Source organism: Amborella trichopoda, chromosome 8 (assembly GCF_054954075.1).
Source record: "Amborella trichopoda isolate Santa Cruz 75 chromosome 8, AtrichopodaSantaCruz75HAP2 v2.0, whole genome shotgun sequence".
Taxonomy (NCBI): domain Eukaryota; kingdom Viridiplantae; phylum Streptophyta; class Magnoliopsida; order Amborellales; family Amborellaceae; genus Amborella; species Amborella trichopoda.
In genome coordinates this window covers 34,018,183-34,030,994 of record NC_142343.1, presented here as the reverse complement: position 1 = coordinate 34,030,994, position 12,812 = coordinate 34,018,183, and the positions used below count along the sequence as shown (strand labels likewise).

The window sequence follows — 12,812 nt, the reverse complement described above, 5'->3', positions numbered from 1 at the left end:
TTTGGAAAATCGATCAACAACAACAAAAATACAGTCCATACCTCGTGTGGTATGTTGAAGCCCAAGTACAAAGTCCATAGAGATATCAACCTATGGAGCATCTGGAACAGGAAGAGGAGTATAAAGACCTGTATTTTTTGTGTGATCTTTAAATACTTGGCAAGTTCGATATCGGGTCACAAATCGATCATCCCTTTGCGTACGTGGCCAAAAGTACTTTTCTCCAACCATAGCCATGATTTTGTCCTTCCCAAAGTGCCCACCTATGCCCCTACCATGGAGCTCCATGATTATCTTCTCCCTTGGGGAGAAATCTGGTATACATAACCACATTCCTTTAAATAAACAACCATCATGCATGAGATACTCACCCCTGGGGTCTCGCCCATCAACACGCCTTTCAAGGACCTTGCTGAAAAATGAGTAAACTTTATATTGGTCTTTTCTCACTTCAAACCCCAACACTTCCATAGACAAAGTTCTAAGCAACACTACCGTACTACTTAAAGCATCAACTGCCTTATTTTGTGTTCCAGCCTTGTGCTTTAATAGGAAGGCGTATTTTTGAAGGAAGGTCATCCACTAAGCATGTCGCGCATTCAACTTCTTCTTGGAACTCAAATACTTAAGTGTTTCGTGATTTGAGTATAGAACAAACTCCCTATGAATCAGGAAGTACGTCCAGTAGCACAAGGCTTGCACCACTGAAAAATACTTCTTACGTGCTTCATTCAAATTCTCACTAAAGAAGGCCACTGATCGCCCCTCTTGACTTAGAACTGCCCTTATGCCAACATTTGATGCATCGGTTTCAACCTCAAAAACCCTTAGAAAAATAATGTAAGGCAAGTACTGGTGCTTGCGTCGGAATTGCCCTTATGCCAACATTTGATACATCGGTTTCAACCTCAAACACCTTAGAAAAATCTGGTAAGGCAAGTACTGATGCTTGCATCATCTTTTGTTTAATTAGAGTGAAGCTCATTTTAGCAGCGGGACTCCTTGAAAACTTTTCAGCTCTCATACAATCAGTCACTGGTGCTAATAGGGCGCTGAAATTTCTGATAAATCGACAATAAAAGGTCGTTAGGCCTTGAAAAGAACACACCTCAGTGGGTGACTTTGGCTGTGCTATGACATTCACATTTTCTTGATCCACCTTAATTCCCTCAAATGAAACAACATACCCCAGAAAGACAACATTGTCTTTCATAAATGAGCATATTTTCAAATTCACAATAAGTGATTCCTTCTTTAGCACATCAAAAACTTGTTCCTATTTGTTAGGATGGTGATGTGGGTTAGCACTAAAAACCAAGATATCATCAAAATAAACCTCAACAAATTTACAAATAAAAGAACGAAGTACCACAGTCATTAGGAGCATGAATGTGTTTAGTGCATTAGAAAGCCCGAATGGCATTACAAGCCACTCATATAATCCATCTCAAGTTTTGAATGGGGTCTTCCATTCATCCTCAGGTCGAATCCGAATTTAATGGTACCCACTCCTTAATTCAATCTTTGAAAAAACCTTGGCTCCATTCAACATATCTAACATATCATCAAGCCTGAGTATGAGAAATTGGTACTTGATTGTAATTTTGTTGATTGCTTGACTGTCCACGCACATCCTCCATGACGCATCTTGTTTTGGAGTCAGTAATGCAGGGACAGCACATGGTGACGTGCTTTCTCGAGTCAATCCCTTAAGCAAATCAACTTGTTTGTGCAACTCTTCATGTTCCATGGGGCCCATTCGATAATGGGCCAAATTTGGTATACTAGATTCAGGCACCAAGTCAATGTGATGCTGAATATTTCTCATTGGAGGAAGGCCATTAGGTAATTCTTCCGGCATCAAGTCTTTATGCTCCTCAAGTAGAGGTTCAAGAGACCTAGGAATTGCAATCCGTGCATAATTTTATTTTGCAAGCAACACATAAATCACATCCATATCCTTGCTGCCCTCTTTTAATTTTTGCACATTAAGCAACTTTGGATTCTCCTCTTAGTGGATTTGGATGTAGGAAGTTGCTCTATAGGGTGGATTGTGATATTAATACCATCCTTGACAAAAGAATAAGTGTTTGGTCTAGTTTTATGTACCATATCATGATCATAAAGCCATGGTCTACCAAGTAATATGTGACATGCATCTATTGGTGCTACATCGCACCCCAGTTCATGTTTATAATTAGTACCAATGGAAAAAGAGATTAAACATTGAGGAAGAACTTGTACCTCACCTCCTTTCTTGAACCACTGGATGTGATATGGGCGATGGTGCTTATGCTCATTTAATTGAAGTTTATCCACCATCTCTTTAGACACAATGTTTGTATTGCTCCCACCATCAATTAGTATTGTGCTTAACTTGCCTCCTGATGTGCAAGTTTTAGGAGTATTGTTGGTGATAGCATATCTCAGTGGGACCTCGCTTTGCCCAGGCTGAGTTTGCTTACAACAGTTCATTAAATCGGTCTACAGGAAATCACCATTTGAGATTGTTAATGGGTGGACTCTTAGTCATGTGTTGGACCTAGTGCCGTTACACATGCTATGTATGATAAGTGATAATGCCAATGCTTTTGCTGAGCATATTCGAGATTTGCAAGCTCAAATCAAGAAGAAAAATGAGAAAAGCAATGCAAAGTATCGAAAAGCCTCTTTTGAGTGTAGAAGAGAGAAATTTTCAAGGAGGGTGACTTAGTAATAGTGTATTTGTGAAAGGAGAGGTTTCCATTGGGAACCTATAATAAACTCAAGTCCAAGAAGGTGGCCCATTGCCGCATTTTGAAGCAATATGGGAACAATACATATAAGGTGGAATTACCAAAGGTATTGGATATCTTCCCAATATTTAATGTTGCTGACTTATTGAGTTTCGTGGAGACCCTCTAGAAGTTGAAGAGGAAGTAGTTGATTTGATGAAGCAATTAACAAGAAAGAAAGATGAGGAAGTTGAGCAAGTTTTGAAGATTGAAAGCTTTCAAACCAATATTTTAAAATTCGGCCGCATCGCCTCATATGCGGTCGCATCATACGGGATGCGCTCGCATCTGCATCAGAAACAGGCGTATATGCGCTTTTGACAGATGCGGCCGCATATGCGCCGCATCAGGCCGCATATGCACCGCATTGTAGCCGTATACCGCATCGCACCTCGTCCCACTGTTACAGTGTTTGTCGAATGTTTTTTCTGTTTTGCCCTCGAGAAGGGGTAAAATGGTCGTTTTGACCATCCAAATGTTGGGGAAACTGTTTGGGGGGGGTATTATGGGCCCTAAACGAAGATTTTCTGCCACTTTTGTGGTATTTTTGCATCAAATCGAGGTAAAAAATTTAGGCGGAATTTTTTTTATTGAAATCTTCGATTTGGCGGTTGTTTGATACTTGGATGTTCATTGAATGCCTTTGATTGCTGATTTGGAGATGTTAGGGTGAATTTGTGATAAAAAATCGGGGGTTTCAGAGGTGGTAAAGAAATCGAGCAGTACTTCGCAGAGTCGGTAAATTTCTTTTCCTTCTTGTAGAATATTACTATTATACATATTTTTGGGACAATATCTTCTTCCCAATCTTCTAGTAATAAAGATACGGCTTGAAAATATGCTAAACTAAAAAATCCCAAAGATAGAAATTGTGTGATATGCTTGCTCTGTGGAAATACTTATATGGGTGGATAACTGAATATAGAATCTCCGATAGCTGATAGTTTTGAAGTTAGTCATTAAACTAAAATACCTACTATCACATATTTCACCTTCATATTTTTTTCTTTGCATTAAATTATTTTTTAAAATTTTTTAGAATTTTTTTAAATTTATTGACCGCATCATCGCGATGCACCCGCATTCGGGCCCCCAGTGCATCAGGGCCGCATCCCACATTTTAAAACACCCTTTCAAACTCGAAAGGGTTCTGATCGCCAATATCTAGTCAAATGGAAGGGTAGGCCATACTCTGCTAGCAAGTGGATTTTTGAGCAAGAGTTCAAAAGGTGGATCCAGACTTATACCGTATCTATAGTGAAGCCAACTCGTTGGATTCGAGTTCTTTTCGACTGGGGGGAATGATGCAACCATGCCTCAGCCTATAGTTTGTGGCTGGGCCAAGAAGGGTCGTAGAACCCAAGAGGGAAAGAAAGGGGCAATGATGTAATAAGGGGGATTAATAGAGTTATTTTAATTTTTTATTCTTTTGTTTATTTTTCTTAAGAATAGGGAGTGCGCATGGATAATTAGGTGGGCATGAGTTTACCTTGTGCTTGATATTAATCAATTGGGTTGGTTAGTTTGAGGAATATAAATAGGATAAGTATAAATCTAGAGGGTTTATCTTTTCAACAATAACCAACATTGGGAGGCTTTGGGTAAAACGTGTGCTAACTATTTTAGAAGCAAATCTTTGGCACGTGAAGTTAAGAGAGAGAAAATAGGGAGAAGAGATAGAGTAGGTAAAGTCCGTGTGTAGAGTTTTTTTTTTTTGCTTAGTTATTGTTTATCTTCTATTTAGTCTATTTAAAGAAAAATCTCTCTTCGTTGTAAATCAGCGAATGAGTTGAATAGAATTTGGTCTCGTGAAGAAATTGTTTTGGGGTGGATTCCCATGCAGACCTTTGTGAGAGGATATATTCTATCAACCTTTCTTTTTTTTATTGTTATTTTTCTGCTTTTATTTTCTCCCTGCATCAGTTAGTTTTGTGCATAACTTGTCTCCTAATGTGCAAATTGTTCGAAAAGTATTGTGTTGCAGCCACTTCTCTTCCTCACTAAGTCTTGGGGTTGATAGCATGCTTCGCTAGACAACTAAGGCTTCACCCCTTTCATCTCCATATGACTCCTCAATCTCACCTTTGAAAGGCTCAGTCCCTTCATAAAACTGGCTCGTCCCATTATCATCATGGCCTTCATGGGTGTATCCCTCATCGACTTCAATTTCATAATTTTCTTTTGCGAATTGAACTTTGACCGGAGGTTGACGTGAGGAGCAATTGAATGCTCTATGCTCAGGCTGTTGACACTTGAAACACACAATTTGTGTATCATCATGAGGTGTTTTAGGTGCTCCCAGCCCTCTTCCAACACCACCTCTCCCCATATTAAGGTTTGGCCTAGTTGGGAAACTCTGAGAGGTTTGGTTTGCACCCCCCATAGGTGGTCTTCTAAAGGTTAAAGCTTGCTGCCCCTATGTTGAATTAAAGCCTCTTGTCACTACGCTTTTTCTCCCAAGGCCCAGATTGATTATTTCCTCTGCTTTGAGGGCCAATGTATAAGCATCAGACATCTTATAGACATCTTTGAAGGCCAATTCATTCTGAATGTCTTGATTTAGCCCATTCAAGTAGCGACTTATTTTTTGATCTTCATACTCATGTAAATTTTCCCTAGATGTGAAAATATAGAACTTTTCAGTATAGTTACTTACCGACTTTTCACCTTGCTTGAGGTTTTGACATCTTTGGTACAAAGTTCGAGCATAATTTACTTGTAAAAATTTTCGGCGCATCTTCGTCTTCATCTTTTCCCACGATTTAATTTTTTCCTTGCCTTGTTGAAGACGATCCTGTTGCAAATTGTCCCACCAAACCAATTCATGGCCAGAAAATTTTGTGGTTGCTAATTTTACTTTTTTGTGATTTGCAATATCTTTGTTCTCAAACAATTTCTCTTCTTTACTTAGCCAATCAAGATAATCATCTGCATGCAATCGACAATGGAACTCTGGAATATCAATTTTATTTCAGGTTCTCTTTCTCTTTCCAACAACCGAAGAATTCGTTCATTGAATTCGTCACTAACCGGGGCCACCCGAGGTTGGTTAGGAACAAGATGCATACCTCTTTCATCTCTGTTGCCTTGAGTTCCAACACCGGTCTTCGGATTCTTTCCATGCGGAAGCTGAGCGAACTTTTGCGCAAGCTCATCTACTTTCTTAGCTATGGGCATGAATTTGTCTACTCTCTCTGCTAGGGCTTGAACTACTTTAATCGATAACTTTAATCCATCGAGGGGTGTCTCTTTTAAAGCCATTAGAACTTCGCTCTGATAGCAATTGATGCAAGGAGAAAATAAAAGTAGAAACTAACAATAAAAAGCAAAAGGTTGAGAGAATATACCCTCTCTCAAAAGTCTGCAAGGGAATCCACCCCAAAACAATCTCTTCATGAGACCAAATTCTATTAAACTCATTTACTAATTAACAATGAAGGGAGATTTCCCTTTAAATAGACTAACAAGAAGATAAACAATAACTAAGCAAAGAAAAACCTCTCTCTACACTCGGACTTTTCTTACGTTATCTCTTATCCCTATTTTCTCTTTTAACCTATTTTCTCTCTATTAACTTTACGTGCCAAAGATTTGCTTCTAAAATAGTTAGCTCACGTTTTACCCATAGCCTCTCAACGTTGGTTATTGTTGAAAAGTTAAACCCTCTAGATTTATCCTTATCCTATTTATATTCCTCAAACTAACCAACCCAATTGATCAATATCAAGCACAAGATAAACTCATGCCTACCTAATTATCCCTGCGCACTTCCTATTCTTAAGAAAAATAAACTACAGAATAATAAAATAAAATAATTAAAATAACCCTAATAATCCCCCTTATTACATCATTGCCCCTTTCTTTCCCTCTTGGGGCCTACGACCCTTCTTGGCCCAGCCACGAACTATCGGCTGGGGCATTTGCTGCATCAACGTCTCTTATTAAAATCGGAGACTCACATCTGGGCTTGCCTTAGTCGGCTTCAACTTTGTGGTGAATCCCAAGGAAAACTCTCGACTTCACCTGTGATCGGTGTTCTGCCGAGTCCCATTTGGATCCCCATTGTGTTTAATGAATCCAGCTGGATCCCCATTGTGTTTAATAAACACTGCTGAAGAAGGAGGAGGAGGAGGAGGAGGAGTAGTAGTAGCAGTAGCAGCAGCAGCAAGAAGATGCAGAAGAAGCAAGAAGCACGAAGAACGAAGAACGAAGAACAAAAGAAGAAAGAACAAGCAAGAATCCATGTGGTTGCCACTTTAGTCTCTGACTCCATTCTCACCAAAGGGTAGGGGTCCAAATCCCCACCGACTTACCACTTTAGTTTATGACCGTGAGGATGGTGAGCTTGTGCTGCAGCCATATCCGTGAGGTCTTGTGATCTCCGTGTGGTTGCTTTGGGTGGTCATGGTTATGTTGAAGCTCTTCCTATGGATGGGAAACCACCAGATCTGAGGACTCAAGTGGAAGAATATGGTGGTGGTTCTGGTTCTGGCAACAAGGCTTGTGCGGCTGGTTATGGTGGTCACAAGGATGGAAAAGATGTTCCTGAATCTGGTGTTTACGACAAGGAGGATTATCGTGCTGTGGTTTCAATCTGTGAAGGAGGATTTGGGGTTTGGGTATTGTGTATTGACTGGATCTGGTTATCATTCAATGGCTAGATCTGGAAGTTCTCTTGTTGATGCTTCTGGCCTTCGTGACCATGGTTTCACACAACTCTCTGCTATGGATCTGCTAAACTATTGTGAAGGTCAAGCTAGAGGTTATGCTGATGAATCTCATAGTTTAGATGCTGGTTTAAACCTGGTTGGGGGAGATCGAGGTATTGTTATACCTGTTGATCCTGCTGGAGATGTTCAAGGGCTTGCCTCTCGTGAAGTCTCTGTTGATGTGTGTGTTCACCATAGATCTGATGATCAAGATGAATTGGGTGAGACCCGTGACTGTTTTTTGGGTGCGCATCATGAGTCTTTCAAAGATCATCGTGCCCTTTATTTGGATACTGCTGATTCTTCAATTAAGTCTATTACATCTGATGCTGCTGGTATTCTTCGAATATGGTAGATATTTCTGATTTTGCCTCCTCAAAATTGTTAGGTGGACTTATTCATCACAAGGTTTCTGGTGTTGTCAATGGGCCTGGTCTTGTCCATGATCGTGAGGCTTCTTGTGCTCGTGATAAGGGTAAACATGATGTACCTTTGACTGAGCATGATGTTCTTGCTATGGGTGCCGATGGTTCTGCACATCGGCTTTCTAAGGATGTTAGTGTTAATGCTTCCTCAAATTTGCACAATAGTTCTGGTATTTTGATCACAAATGCTGTTCGCAGCAGTGGTATTGGGTTCAATGGTGTTCTTACCAGCAGGAATTGTCGTCAAAGGAACAGCCGCACTTATGGTCCTATGGAGGAGAATGTTAATAATGCTAAAGCCATCATAGGCAAAGGCAAAGGCAAAGGATCTGCTGCTGATCCTATTTCTCTCACAACTATGAATTGTAATAACTCTTATAATCTTTCCAATGGAAAGGAGGAGTTCCCCCCCTTGTTAGCTGCTCCAAAGAATGGGGAGGTCAAGGATTGGGGCCCTAGTAATTGTTGGGACTTGGGTAAGTCCAAGGACCTTTTGTTTGGTCATAAAGGGATTCAAAATGGTATGTGTTATTTTGAGAATCTCGAACTTACTCCAACTGAAACAATCAATGAAAAGTGTTACATGAAAATTGAAGAGGAGCTGGTTGAATCCTGCTTGGAAGAATGGGACAATTGTCTTTTTGGATTTTTTTGGGTCGCAGACCTGAATGGAGGTATATGAAGGACATGTTGCAAAAAAAGTGGAGGTTGAAGAATAACCTTGAAATTTTCTCACTTCAAGATGGTTTTTTAATTTTTTGTTGTAAATCTATGGAGGAAATGGAGATAGCACACACTGGTGGACCATGGCTTGTCAATAAAAAATGCTTGGTATTGCAGGAGTGGGACCCTTCAGTTCGACCCTCGAGACATACATGACAGGAATTCCTAGTATGGATTAAACTTCCTAACCTTCCTCTTGCTTTGTGGGCACCTGGGATATTGTTTAGAATTTCATCCAGTGTAGAAAAGCCTAATTTTATGGATAAACTGACGCAGCTCAGGTCTCGGGCTGAGCCTAGGATCTGTGTTGCTATGGATTTGAATAACCCTTGTTTGAAAGAAGTTTGGTTTGATATCATGGGCAAGGAATATTGCCAACAGATAATATATAGTTTATTCCAACTTCTTGTCTCAAGTGTAATCGACTTGGCCATAGTGCTGAGTTAGGTCGTGCATCCTTGGTTTCAAAGGTTCCATTGAAGTCCAAAGGGGTAGCAAAGAATAGTAGTGATTCTAGTGTTGTTTTGCCCTCGGGTGAGGAGGGTAGGAAGGTTGTGAAGGGAAGAAAGCAACTTGTATATAAAAAGGAGGTGTCTTCATCTTCTAATGGATTTCAGGTTTTGGCTGAGCATAATATTGATAATGGTGAGACGAATTTGGGTGCTGCTGTTCCACACCAGCATGGTGCTATTTTGGAAGGCCTCGAGCATGGTAAGGCAAATTTGGCTATTGCTGCCCAATCTATTGTTGAGTGTGGTGTGGGCCCTAATTTGGGAGACACAAGTTCAATTGCTGGGTACTTTGGAGCTGAGGCTTTGACGAGAGTAGCAGCTGCTACTACTTTGGAGGCAAGAGAACATTCGGGTGTTGAACAAGTGGATTTGTTGGGCGTTGTTGAGATTGGTGTCATGAACAAGACGGTTGTTGCTCCTCTTAATGAGCAAAGAGCCTCTACGAAAGTTGTCCCTGATGCAACTGGTTGTGAGCAGGAGCAAGTAACCGCTGATTTTCAACAGTTGGCAGTTGTAGACGATGTAGGAGAGAAAACCTGGTTGTGACTGATGTTGGTTCTTTGGAGGATAATCCGTTGCCTCAAGTGAAACATATGGATGTTAGTGATGGTATGGGTGTGTCTAATGCTCTCATGGTAGATTATCAGCAGCAAATTGAGGTTGAAAACCCCACAGTCACGTCAGTACTAAAATCTGGTATGGCTTTGCCAGATGGGGATGATATAGTGGAATGTCCTAGCAAGTGAGTGCAAGATCAGGCTTTCAGTAAGGGACAAAATAAAGTTCTAACTCGGCTGCAAAAATAAAAGGGTCTTTATTGGTTATTGGCAGAAAGAAGGGGATTCCTGTTAAGGCTCAATGTGTTCCATCAGCTAATGAAGGTAAGGCTTCCTTTATCAAGCAACTTAATCTTTAATATTTTTTATGTCGGTAGTTCCTTGGAATGTCAGAGGCCTTCAAGGTCATGGTAGATTTTTGGATATTGGGGTTCTACAAAATCAGCACAATATTGGTCTTTTACTCTTGTTAGAGTCAAAGCTGCCAATAAATTTGCATCGTGTGTGGTCACGCAAATTGGGATTTTATAATAATTTTATTGCCAATGAGGTTGATGGTAGATCCCTAATTCTTTATTTATGGAATCCTTTAATTTACTGAATCAAAGTGATTAATGTTAATGCTCAAATGATAACTGTTGAGGCCACTAGATTATGCAATGGTAGAATTTCAGTGATTTCAGGGGTTTATGCTTTTAACTTTGTGGTCAAAAAGCTTGTCTTTGGGATCACATGAAGATTATCAGGGCTGCTATTGCAGCTCCTTGGTTGATAGCTCAGAAAGAATGGGGGGTAGCAGTTCTTTCCCCCCAGATTCATGTGATTTTGCTCATGTGATGGCTGATTGTGCTTTAACTGATCTTGGAGTAGTGAGAGGGTGGTTTTCTTGGTTTAATAGTCATCTGATCAGAAGATGCATTAGAAGGATACTGGACCATGCAATAGCAACTATTAACTGGGTTTTGGATTATTCAGAATCCAAAGTCGAGTTACTTCCTAAGGGTACTTCCGGTCATTATCCTTTACTGGTTTATATTTATGACCTGAGTTCGGTTGGTCCAAAACCTTTCAAGTATTTAGAAGGTTATCTCTGCTTCTTGGCAAGGTAGAGTGGGGGGTACGCCCATGTATCGATTTGTTTCAAAGCTAAAGAGGTTAAGGGGTGATTTGCATACATGGAATAAGTAGATATTTGGTTATGTTGGGGAATCTATTGTAACTGTTAGGCAACAGTTGTCCACCTTGCATGAGATACTCATGACCGAAGCAAAAGAATGTACACAGAGATTATAGTTACTGTTGGGATAAGAGCAAAGTTTCTGGAGGCAAAAGTCAAGGCGGATCTGGTTAAAGGATGGGGACTCCAATACCAAATATTTCCATCTATCTTCTGTGGTAAGAAGAAATGACAAAATGATTCTGCGAGGGTTGGTGTACACAAGATTTATGCAAATATTAATGGAGCATGTGAGTGGGGCAAAGGGTCTATGTTTCATCCAAACAGACACCCAAAACCTTTTCCAGAGCACCCGAAGAAAGGCAAGTGTCAAGGGAAAAGATGGACATCCTCTTTTGGCCTACTTTCATGAGCACGTTGAATCAAACCCAATGTTCTTTTACAAAATATAACTTGACGAGCAAGGCCAAGTGTGTAATGTGTTATGGATTGATTTGCACTCGTGGATCTCATACAAACATTTTGGTGATGTAGTCATCTTTAACGCAACATACAAAACAACACAATTTTTTAGTGTGCATTGATGAGCCACGAGACAAAGACTATCTACTAACAGATGGTCCATTGCACATATTTTTCGTGAGGCAAATATGGTTGATGATGCCCTCGCTAAGACTGCATCCTCTGGCCCCGACACTACTATTTGGCATTGTCGTCCACCAGACTTTATTTCTCCTTTGATATTTCATGATCTAATGCAACTGTCATTATAGGGTTGTATAATAAATGTGTTGCATTTCTTATCTAAATTAATGAAAAACTGAGTAGGGGGGCTTCTCCCCCATTGACTTACCCAAAAAAAACGAATTAAGAATCAAGAAGCAAGAAGAAGAAGAAGAAGAAGCAAGAAGCAAGAAGCAAGCAAGAAGAAGAAGAAAAAGAAAAAAGAAAGAAGAAGCAAGAAGAAGAAGAAGAAGAAAAAAGAAAGAAGAAGCAAGAAGAAGCAAGAAGAAGAAAGCTAGAAGAAAGAAGAAGAAAAGAAAAAGCAAGAAGAAGAAAAGACGAAAGAAGAAGCAAAGAGAAAAGAAGAAAGAAGAAGCAAGAAAGCAAGAAGCAAAGAGAAGAAGAAAAAGAAGAAGGTGAAGAGAAGAAGAAGAAGAAGCAAGAATCCAAAAGAGGAAGAAGAAGAAAAAGAAGAAAGAAGAAGCAAGAAGAAGAACTAAGAAACAAGAAGAAGAAGAAGAAAGAAGGCGAAAGAAGAAGAAGAAGAAGAAGAAGAAGAAGAAGCAAGAAGCCAAAAGAGGAAGAAGAAGAAAAAGAAGAAAGAAGAAGCAAGAAGCAAGAAGAAGAACTAAGAAACAAGAAGAAGAAGAACAAAGAAGGCGAAGGAGAAGGCGGAGAACTAAGAAACAAGAAGAAGAAGAAGAAAGAAGGCGGAGGAGAAGGCGGAGAACTAAGAAACAAGAAGAAGAAGAAGAAGAAGAAGAAGAAGAAGAAGGCGGAGAACTAAGAAACAAGAAGAAGAAGAAGAAAGGAGGTGGAGGAGAAGGCGGAGAACTAAGAAACAAGAAGAAGAAGAAGAAGAAGAGGGAGAAGGAGGAGCAGAAGGAAGAAGAAGGAGAATGAGAAGAAGAAGGAGAACAAGAACAAGGAGAAGGAGAAGGAGAAGACGTGCAAGCCCAAAATTGAAGAAGAAGTAGAAGGAAGGAGAAGGAGAACAAGAAGAAGGAGAAGCAGAAGGAGAACAAGAAGAAGGAGATGAAGAAGATGTACATGCTCAATATTGATGGTGCTTCCATGCAAAATCCTGGTTTTGCAAGTGGTGGTAGGGTCATCAGGAACAACACTGGTGGCTTTATTGCTGCTTTTACAAAACATTTTGGTATTGCTTCCAATAACCTCGCAGAGTTCTTGGCATCTACTTAGCTATTCAGA

General features: G+C 40.1%; 1 protein-coding gene across 4 annotated transcripts in view; it reads left to right on the top strand.

Moving 5' to 3' along the window:
* Nucleotides 1–12,812, top strand: part of LOC110008332 (uncharacterized) — a 37,482-nt gene that overhangs the window by 10,924 nt on the left and 13,746 nt on the right. For 2 of the 4 annotated variants that reach the window (XM_088845626.1, XM_088845628.1), the window contains exon 1: nucleotides 3,763–12,812. This exon is cut by the window's right edge. The exons of 1 other annotated variant lie outside the window; for it this stretch is intronic. In XM_088845626.1, the coding sequence (XP_088701752.1) occupies nucleotides 7,832–8,590 (759 nt within the window). In that variant the 5' untranslated portion in view covers nucleotides 3,763–7,831 and the 3' untranslated portion in view covers nucleotides 8,591–12,812. Of the gene's footprint in view, nucleotides 1–3,762 lie in introns of those variants that run through there. One more of the 4 variants, XM_088845627.1, reaches the window with a different exon arrangement.